This window comes from Teleopsis dalmanni, chromosome 1 (assembly GCF_002237135.1).
Source record: "Teleopsis dalmanni isolate 2A chromosome 1, ASM223713v2, whole genome shotgun sequence".
NCBI classification, from domain to species: domain Eukaryota; kingdom Metazoa; phylum Arthropoda; class Insecta; order Diptera; family Diopsidae; genus Teleopsis; species Teleopsis dalmanni.
The window spans coordinates 179298422-179309483 of record NC_051846.1 but is presented as its reverse complement, the minus strand read 5'-3'; the positions used below and the strand labels follow the sequence as shown (position 1 = coordinate 179309483).

Here is an 11062-nt window from a genome sequence, read left to right as displayed (position 1 = left end):
AATCAACTCTAACTAAAACAAAGATAAGCAATAATGAAAAGCAAGTTCCCGACTTAAGTTCCTTAAGCAAGTTCCCTGTGTCAACAAGCAACAATAACACTGAAGACAATGTTTGCACATTTAATACTTTGCAACATAATCATACTGGAACAGCTTTAAGTGTTGTTAATCAAAAAGTCAACCAAGGATCCTATGAACACATTATGAAAACCATCCCAACTGCAGGATCTAAACTCCATACAATCAATACTTCCAACGTTAATGAAAAATTACATGGTTTGATACATTCAGGATCGAAATTCAAAACATTCAATAATGTTTACGTTAATCCAATTATTAGCGAAGATGCGAAATCACATGGTCACTTAGGTTCAGGATCGAAACTTAATACTGTCCATAAAGCTCATCCAGATATAGGTGAAGACGTGAAATCACAAGGTTTTAAAATTTTAAAAGGTTCCGTCTCCCTAACTAAGTCGGCAGTTTTAACAACTTCCTATCACCAAAAAGCATCATTACGAGGAAAATTAATTAAAAGTTATGATATTAGAAACAATAAAGATGCGCAAGCATGTCGTGTTCAAAGAATTGAAGCTCTTAAAAATAAATATAATTCTGGCAGCATAACTCAAAATTTCTCTAATGATCCACTTGAAGAGAAACCGAAAATTGAACTTAAAGTGCAGAAACCAATACAAACTTACCTCCATGATTTTGATGCTCAGAAACATATCAATTCTTCCTCAAACAATATAAAGTAAGTTAAAACAGATTCAAAATATTCAAACTTACAATTTTTTTCAGTAGTCATAGTAACTCAACACCTTTGAAATATCTAAGTGATTTGAAGTTCGGTTCTGTTTCATCATCCAAAATACAGTTTGATTACACGACACCTGCGAAAAAACCACAAATCCTTAAACTAAATATATTACGCCCAAATATAACTGAAGCAACTACAACAAATCCAGAGTATATTACCAAAGGGCATCATCCAAATGTCACAACACGTAGACGTGGATCCACTACTTTTAATGCTCAACAGAAATATCCTACAGATTGTGAATATGTTGAAAGCCAAAGTAATGAGAATTACTTGACAAGGACCTTCAGCAGCTTTTTACCACGAATTGTTCGATCGACTTTACGTCATCTAGAAAAAGAACGTACTAATAATACTTTTGATGATGATGAGGCAAGACATCGATTTATTCAAACATTGCAACAATATATTTTTAAACAGAGCCTGGCCTTTATTATGGGATTTGTATTGGCTGCATTTATTTATGTTTATATAATGTAGCTGTCACGATACACAGTATTATCACTGTATTATATTTTTATCAGATTTTTTAGACAAATTCACAAAATTTTAGTGGCACATTTATTTATCTTCTTTTTTTATTCACAACTGCAAGAATATTGATTTATTTTTAAATTGTTATATTAATTATATTATTGTACTATTTTGATTTGTTAATTAATATTTATTAAATTTCACGCCACAATTTAAAGTCTTTTCTTAAATATTTAGTATTTTTAGAACTATACGTGAAGTTGTGATTGTTATGAACACGTAGAGTGGTTATTAAGACCACTCTAGATGCAAACAAATATATCTAGCGTCATAACACGGGCCCCAATATAATACATCAAAAACTGGCAAGACCACATAACGTAGTAACAGAAATAAATCCATATATTAAACGAAATCGTATATCATGGAAAACCTATGCTACGAGTAGTATATGGTGTAGTAAAAAGAAATCTAGTATTTTCCCATTACATAGCTGTAGTTATCTATATCCCACGTTGTATAAGTCCGATCGGGTTATACTAGATTGTGTTAGAGAGATGATATTTCGTAATAAAAAAACTTTTTCATTAGGTAGCTGTAGTTATTTATATCGCACGTTGTATAAATCCGATCGGGTTACATTAGATTGTGTTAGAGAGATGATATTTCGTAATGAAAAAAACTTTGACAGTTTGGTAATTGGTTGATTAAAGTTTGTTTAACTGCGCGTCAAAAATGGACACTAGCAAAGAGAAAATACGCCACATTTTACAGTTTTTCTTTGATAAAGGCGAAAACGCCACTCAGGCGGCTGAAATGTGAATAGTGTTTATGGTCCTGATACTGTAACAGTCAATCATGGAAGGAAGGTTTTGCTGTGTATTTGATGGGATTGGTAGGGAATCATCATCTATGATCTGTTCCACTAAGGCAAAACTCTTAACTTGGAATTGTACTATTAATAATTGGACTGTCTGAAGGACAGTTATCAGAAACTGCCAGCTTTGAGTAAAAGAAGAGGAATTGTGTTCCATTACGACAACGTCAAGTCACACACATCGACAATTACTCGCCAAAAGCTCCGGGAGTTTAGTTGAGATGTACTTATTCACACACTTTATAATGCAGACTCGCTTTAAGAGAGGCTTGATAAAAGGAACGAGAACTTCTATTAGAGAACCATAATGATCTGTAAAGTTTAAATTTTAGGAAGAGAGAATTGGGCACCACAATTACTTACTGAACTCATAGAAGCACCTTGAGGTATTAATAATCTACCTAGCTTAAGAGCTGAAAATATATAGTATATCTGTGGAAGATCAAAAAAGTTACGAAAAATTTTTCTTACGAACATAATTCTTCGTTTAGTAATAGCATATATTTATCGTTTGATATAATGATCCTTTCAGTACTGTATAATGTAAGTTTTATCAAAAAATATCTCGGCATCGCAATTGCTACTAACTCATAAAAGCACTTTTAAGTAATGATAAGCTGTACCTAGCTCAAGAACTGAAAGCATGTGTATTCGTAGAGGACCACAGATTTGAGGAAAAACTTTTTTTTCCAAGACTAACTGTTCATTTTGTAACAATATTCATTCCTCTGGGCTATACAGAACCACAGATAGATCAAACAATCTAAAGTCTAAGTTTTATTAAGAGAGACCTCGGCATCGCTCATAATACCACTTTTAGGTAATGATAAGTATTCGTCTAATTTCCAGACTGACATCGTTGTTGTAATTTATGAAGTAATCACAATTGTATGAATTTCATCTAAGCTCCAATATCTTCTTCAATGTAATACAAGTAATTTAACAATTTTAATATACCCTGTTTTATAATTGGTGGGTGTAAGGGTGTAAAAAGTGAAATAAAATTTAAAAACCTTTTTAGTACTTTTTAAAGAAGATAAAAATTTTGTTAGAATATAAAAAAGTTTTTTTATTTCATACATGTGAGTATCTTTTGTTTCTAGTTGTTAGCTTATATTCGAATTTGTTGCAGTTGTAAAATCATTATTGAAACATGTCACGTTGCTGTCATTTATTTTTATATTGCTGATGCAGTGTCAGTTGTTGATGTTATTTTTGTTGTTGTTTTATTGTCACTGAATTGTTGTCAAAATCGTGTGTCAAGTTGAAATTAAATTTTCTCGCATTAAACTTTAACTTTTAAAAACAGCTCGAAACAGCAGCAACATTCAACATTTTATATAGATTTAAAGTATGTGAAATTTTCTAGGGATAAATAAAATTTACACGAACGAATATCGCCATTACCAAAGTGAACTCTAACCAAATGACTCGACTATGAAATTGCAATTACAAGCCAAGCAAACAATGTAAACTCAGAGATAAGTCAACAAAATATGTATAAATACAAATTCAAATACCAATAAAGATAAAGCCAATAACGTGATAAAACTTCACAATTACAAAAGTATTTCGTAATGGATTGCCTGGCAGCCAAGCCAGTGTATATCTGACTGTGGTTATTATGGTTTATTGTCGGGAATATTTTAATATTTAAATTGCAATTATTTGCACTGCTATTAAGCATTAAGCAATTACTTAGAAGTCTGTGAGAAGATAACGCTGGCAATATTTACACAGTTCCGAATGGCTTCATGGTTTTTAAACCAATGTGAAAAGTTAATATTGCGAAGCAGTGCATTGGCACGCTTTTCTTTAAAGGCAAATGTGTTCATAAGTCAAATAATTGAAATGTAGAAAAATAGTTGAAATATTTTTGAAGAGGAGAGGGAGGACATTTGACTTTGGTTATTGTGAAAACTTGCCGACAATCGAGAGACACAACAATAAGTCTTGGAACAAATATCTTTTGACATACCAGTAACATATGAATGGATTGTGTGAACAAAGAAAACAAAAGTACTACCACAAACAACAGATACACAATGACCGTAAAAAAGTGAAAAAAAGATATAAAAAATGAAAAGTGGAAATTTGACACGAACTTGTGACAGTAGAAAAATGAAAAACTTTTGATTTTTATTTTTCTCTTTAATTTTTTTTTTTAACTCATGTTTCAACAGAACAAAAGTTGTCAACAACTGTTTTGGCCAAATGTGAGGAAAATAATCGTAAAAAATAATAAAATGTTAAATAAAGACATTTTAGATGAATCTTTCGGTAGTAGTTGACCTTTTAAGAAACAATAAAAAGTTTCGTTCTTTTTAAACAATTTTTAGAACAATTATCAATAAAATCTTTCAAAACCATTTACTTAACTAACTACAACTATTATAGTTTAATAAATCAACAACGACAAAGTAAGCTATACCATTATTGTCAGTCATCAATAAAATCTTTCAAACTTGACTTACAAACTTGACTAAACTGTAAACAGGATAGGTGCGATACGATTAAGATAGTGGAAATAGTAGAATAACATTCTTCTTCTTAGTGTCCGTTACCCCTAATGGGACATAGGACCGTAACTATTCTCTTAAACTGCACTTAGGTGCTTTTCTGCATATATCATTTCATGTGTAGTGCGCTTCTGTCATTTCTTTATCAATTCCCTTTCTCCAAGGGAAATTACCGGCAATGAAAAACGATATAGAAATAGTATTAAAGGAACTATACAAGCACTATTTATCATCAATACTATCTGTAGGATCGGCAAATATAACATAACAAATAATGCAAGAAATGACGAGAAGAGTTACAAATTACTATATCAGACGATTAAATCAATACCAACTTGATGATTAAGGAAGTTTAGATTTAAATGGTTATGCTTCAAATTCATTTGGTGATTCTTTATTGTTCTTTAATTGTGGTTAAATCATATTAAAGAAATTAAAGCCATTTTAAACATCACAATATAAAGTAAATCACAACAAGTTCTTCAAAAGAAATGAAAAATTGAAAACTCTAAAAACTGGCGCTTAGCCAAGAGATTTTTGCAGTAGCAATATGTGTCCCTATTGATGATATAAAAATGGAACTTATAACTTCAGCTATTTATTACTAACAATGTCGAAACCCGTTTCCACAACAAAGTGAAACTAACGTTAAGTCAACTTTTAAAAATATGAAGAATAAATCAAGTTTTATTTAAAAAAAAAGCCACGCTTACTTTAAATATAAAATCCGTAGTCTAAATAGATACCCAAAAGTAGTTTGTGGGCTCAGCAAATCAGCTGCGAATGGTCGTACATGCACACTCCAAGATAATAACAGGGGTTATGCTGAGGTTTGACAGGATTATACACGCCGCAGAATGATAGACAATAAATTAGCCGATGCCAAATATATATAGAATAAACACTATACTAGCTAAGAGAATATGGTTTAAGTTAATTATGTATACCAGGTAGAGTAAAAAGTTGTAATAATAAATAAAGTACTGTGATGAATAAATTACAGACAATAATTTTTAGTAGCGAATGCATACGCTAGGTATATATTTTAAACTAAGCAGGGAAGGTTGTAGTATATATAATATTGCAAAATGTTAAAATCTTGAAATGATATTAATGAAGCAGTAAACTTTTATCAGATGTGTGGATAGTTTATAATTTATACTTTATGGTACTTAATAAAATATTTATTACATACTTTTCGCAGTTGGTAAGCTAAATAGTAGTATAATAGTAGTTTTATTTTATTTCAAAAACCATATAATATTTCTATCTTAAAACTAATCTTACACCTTAATATGTGATATAAATAAATATATTACAAAATATTTACATATTAATATATTCTTAATTATTGAACTAAATCCATGGCTTAAATGCCGTCTGCTGGTAAGCTGAATATATTTATAAAATGACGGACCAAAACACTGTTTATACTCATAGTATGCTATATTTTATTAGTTTAAGTATGTTTAATTAGTTTTCTTAGTGATATTTGTCATAAATCTCACTTTAATTCTTAATAAAATTATTTCGAAAATAAAACCACATTGTTCTCAAAATATCAACCCATAAAGATCATGATTTCCTTACTGAAACATCATTACATTCACCAATAGAGTTCATTAAAATTATGTTGTTTAAATATATAATAATTTTTGAGTATTTTATACTTTTAATAGATTATTCATAGGTACGAGTATATTTATATTTTGTTTTTATGGATCAACCTTTAAGATTCTCCAATCTTTCAACACAATGAAATCAACGCAACAACCAATAATATATGTAATACAATTTAATACAATACAAATTCTGTAAAAAATAATGTTACAAAAATGTTTGAATAACATTTAATAAAAATAGTTTCTGAAAAGTAAAAAAGTTATAGAATTTAATTTAAAATTCAACAAATCCCTTTTATGTTGAAGTCAAACACAGTGACACTGCAATTATTGTCATTGTGTCTCTTTCGCTTCGAAAAATTGTATCTTTTCAACTCAAGGAAAATGCCCGGATACAAGAAGAAAAATAGTTTCATTGCAATTATTTTCGCACTTGTAAATCTACGACATTCCTGAGCTTTCTGCATCTGCAGTCGAAGAAAGAAATTCATTTGTGAAGTTTTTTAGTTGTAATTTTTGCATGCTTACTTCTGGTCTCACTATTGTGTCATCACATATCAAAAAAATTGTATGATTGACGAAACTTTTGTATTCTTAGATAAATTTATTAAATTTTTTTCTTTTATATTTTAACAATTTTAACTAAGTAACTGCAATTTATGTTCTTCTTACAATGAAACTGCGAAATTTGTTTCGCACTTTCAATAAAAATTTAATTGGTTTAAATTGCAGTAAGTGATGAAATCTTAACTGACTCACATAAATAAACGTAATGTAGATACAAACACCATAAGCTTTCTATGTGTATTTATTATGTAGTTTAAAGTAAATAAACTAGAGCAACAGTTACAATTACGAAACAACAACAAATAATATATGCAGATACTATGCGCTTTATGACTAAAATTACTATGAATGATATACATAAATAGTTCTAATTTCTATTGTAATTTTATAAGCAGCTTTTTTTATAAAATGTGGTTTTAGTATATATTATTTTACGCATATTTATTTTTTTTAATAGTAGAAAAATGTAAAAGAAGAAAAACTTTGATTTAAATGAAAATACAGATACGAGATATTTTATTTGAATCATATTTCATAGAATTAACAATAATTTTAGTTATAGATGTACTTTTCAATTAATTGAACATAACATGTAGTTAGAAGAGTTCAAACAGTAAGAAAGAAACAACAACGAAAATTTGTTTAATTTTTTGAAATTTGACTGATCCATTATCATCAGTGAGCTTAAAAAATATAAGAAATACTTTTCAGATATATCATGGTGCTCCAGTAATCACCATCTATTACCAAGTACCCTCATCATCAGTGATCTTAGGAAATATTAGTAATACTTTTCTGATATATCATGGTGTGCTAGTAATCACCTTTGACTACGCTCTTTGCACACTGAATTAAATGATTTTACCTGCTCCGGGTAGTGGAACATTAATTGAAAGTAAAACACCTCTATTAATGACTGATTCAATAATAAAATTTTCAAATGGTCATAAAGTCAAAGCACATAACTGAAATCTTTAATGCACTTGATTCGGGGTATTTATAAACTCATGCATTCGTTAAGAAAGAGAAAACTGCATTAAAAACAACTTATTTAAATTCCATTTTTTATTTAGGTTTGGTTTAGTTTAATTTTTCTCGTAGGGTAAAATCTGAATGTTTGAAGGACTCACACTGTTATACAGTTGAAGAACATACATTAAGACTGAAAAGTTTTCGGAAATTCTCATTTAAAATTCGCGCGCTGTATATTTTTCGATATTTTAAGTTTATGTAGTTTGGCAGCACTGTCCTTAATTACTATGCCAAAAATGAGCTCGATCTGTCAGACAGTTCGTTTACGGCAGCTGTTGAAACCAGTTCACCTCAGTAGTGCGTTGCGAAATGTCTTCGACGGTCGTACGACCGTCCTGGAAGGCTTTGTACCACTCATAAACTTGAGTTTTCGATAAAACTGATTCCCCATAAGCCTTTTGTAGCATTCGCAACGATTCTGCACACGAAATTTCGTTCGAAACACAAAATTTGATGCAAACTCTTTGTTCAATATTTTTTTCCATTGTTTTTTTCGCAACGCCCTACTGAGGTGAACTGGTTTCAACAGCTGCCGTAAACGAACTGTCTGACAGATCGCGCTCATTTTTGGCATAGTAATTAAGGACAGTGCTGCCAAACTACATAAACTTAAAATATCGAAAAATATACAGCGCGCGAATTTTAAATGAGAATTTCCGAAAACTTTTCGGTCTTAATGTATATCCAAATTAGTTTTATATAAGAAATATAAGGATTGGCAATTGAGAACACAGTGCAGCTTAATAGCTTATAGTTTGATTTGCACCTTATATTAATCTTTTCTTATTTATCTTAGCCCTAATTAGGTAACGTCATCTTTAATGGATATTGGAACTTTAATTGCCGGTGGAACATTCCAAATAAAAGTGAATGTGATATGGCGAAATTTTTCTTAATGAATTTGGATACGTCACTGGCTAATGGTTAAGCAAAAATAATTTTTATGGATGCTTGCTTAAGAAACACCAACACTTATAGGTGAACTGATGATTTTTAAAGATGATTTCTTAAGAAACACCAGCACTAATAGGTGAACTGACGATTTTTAAGAATGCTTCCTTACGAAACACCACCACTTATATGTGAGCTAACGATTTTCAAGGATGCTTTCTTAAGAAACACCAGAACTTATAGATGAACTGACGATTTTCAAAGATGCTTTCTTGAGGTATACCAACATAGGTGAACTTATTTCAAGGATGTTTCTTTAACGAGTATCCGCACTAATAGGTGAACTGACGATTTGAATTTGACAATTATTTACCTCGATCTAAGATATAAAATAAAGTAAGTGCTTGATTTATGCTATATTCTAACAAAAACTAAGTTTAATCATGAAACCATGGAAATCACTGCTCTCTCCAATTTTAAACAGAACTTAGTAGGTTTGATGATCGATTTACTATTTCGATAATTTCGCTATTTTCAAAAAGTGGTAAGAAAAAAAAGTGGTAAGAAGGGTTTAAATGATTATCACATAGAAAGGAATTTCGGTATAAAATCGATCATTAAAAATTAAAAGCAATTACAAGTTTGATGTGGATACAGTACATATACATATCTCCAATTTTAATGAAGATATTTGAACTTCAACTCGAAAACACTATATATAAAATATAGATTTATGTAAATAGATGCTATATACTATAAATAGGAAACAAGAACTCAATCTTTTAATTGCAATTTGATAAAAAAAACGCTTTTGAAACGTGTCTAGAGAATATTACTAAAAATAATTAAATTTAATTATTTTAAACATGAATATTAAGTTTTGTTAAAACTCCTAAATAATGTGAATTTTAGTTTATAAAAATATTTTATATCAATAAATAAAAGTTCAGTAATCAAATTGAGTATCAGGAGGTCATATTGTGCAATTTTAATCATCATAGCAACAGATGTGTAAATAAATAACATTCCCAAGAAGAACGATTAGGAAATTTCATAGATTTAATCACTTAATTAATCTATTATAGCAACTTATTATTATAATTTGCTTCATATTAATATGAAATATAGCTGCATATATATCTTCCATGATAACCTTTAAACAATCTATCCTTTTTAAACCCTATTATATCACACAAAAATGTCTCGAAAATCATTCCATTGATAAAAAAAAAACAAAAACTCACCATTTGCATTAGCGGCAACTTCCTTGGCAGCAACGGCTGCAGCTGCTGTTGGATTACAATGTAATATGTCTGATAAGGACAGTGAGGATGCGATTAACTGTCGTTTCTCCTCAAAATTTAAATAATCCAATGAATTGCTACGTTGTGGCGTGACTGTTATTGTAACAGATTTCTGCATTTTGGCGACGACACACAATTGCTGCTGCTGCTCCAAGTCATCAACGTCTTCCTTTTCAGCAACAGTATTGGGTGCTGCCAATTCCTGTGCTTGGTAATGATTAATAAATTGAAATGTTGGTGGCTTGTTGTGTGTATCAGCTAGACTATTGCCATTGGCAGCAACAGTTGCTGCATACGATGGCGGCGAATTAATTGTATTTACGTTGCCTTGACTATTGTGTGTTATTGCATTTGGCGGTGCTGTTGCTGCTGTTGTTGCTGCTGACAGTTGATAACAATTTTCATTGTTAATGGCAGCAACTAAGGTAGCTAAATTATTGCTGCGACTATTATTTGTGATGATATGTTGATGTTGTTGTTGTTGTTGCTGCTGGTGTGGGTGTTGGTGCTGTTGTAGTTGTAGTTGTGAGGGTGGTGACTTAGACAATTGCTGCTGCTGTTGCTGGAATTTATGTTGTTGTTGCAGTTGTTGTAATAGCTGTTGTTGCTGTTGCTGGAATTGTGGTGTTGGAATGAAATTTTGATGTTGCAATTGTGGCGATTGTGGTTGAAATGTCGATTGAGCATTCAAATTATTGCTACGTAGCGACATAGCGACACACTTTATGCGGCAAGTACTCCTTACAAATTTAGCCGATTAATTGAGTGAAATTGCGTGTTAAGGCCTTGGTTGACTTATGAAAGACAACCAAGACACCACAACGGTCTTACAATTTAATTAACGCGTCTTTTTCTCCTTAAACCCAAAGTAAATTGTTGATTGCGTTAATTTTAAGTGTTAAATTTTTAATTGACACGCACATGAAACTCTTGGTTTAGGAGGTACACTCACG

General features: G+C 30.6%; 1 protein-coding gene across 1 annotated transcript; it reads left to right on the top strand.

The window, feature by feature from the left end:
- Window positions 1–6: 6 nt before the first annotated feature.
- LOC119666811 lies at window positions 7–1303 on the top strand. The gene is made up of 2 exons (XM_038076091.1): window positions 7–757; window positions 805–1303. The coding sequence occupies exons 1-2, from the start codon at window positions 204–206 to the stop codon at window positions 1301–1303; spliced, it is 1053 nt and encodes a 350-aa protein (XP_037932019.1). The 5' UTR covers window positions 7–203.
- Window positions 1304–11062: the final 9759 nt, after the last annotated feature.

Excerpts from the sequence above, each read along its gene's own strand:
- LOC119666811 (XM_038076091.1), top strand. The coding sequence starts at position 204 with ATGAAAACCATCCCAACTGCAGGATCTAAACTCCATACAATCAATACT. Across the intron at positions 758-804 it reads TCTTCCTCAAACAATATAAA|TAGTCATAGTAACTCAACAC; the intron begins GTAAGTTAAAAC and ends AATTTTTTTCAG.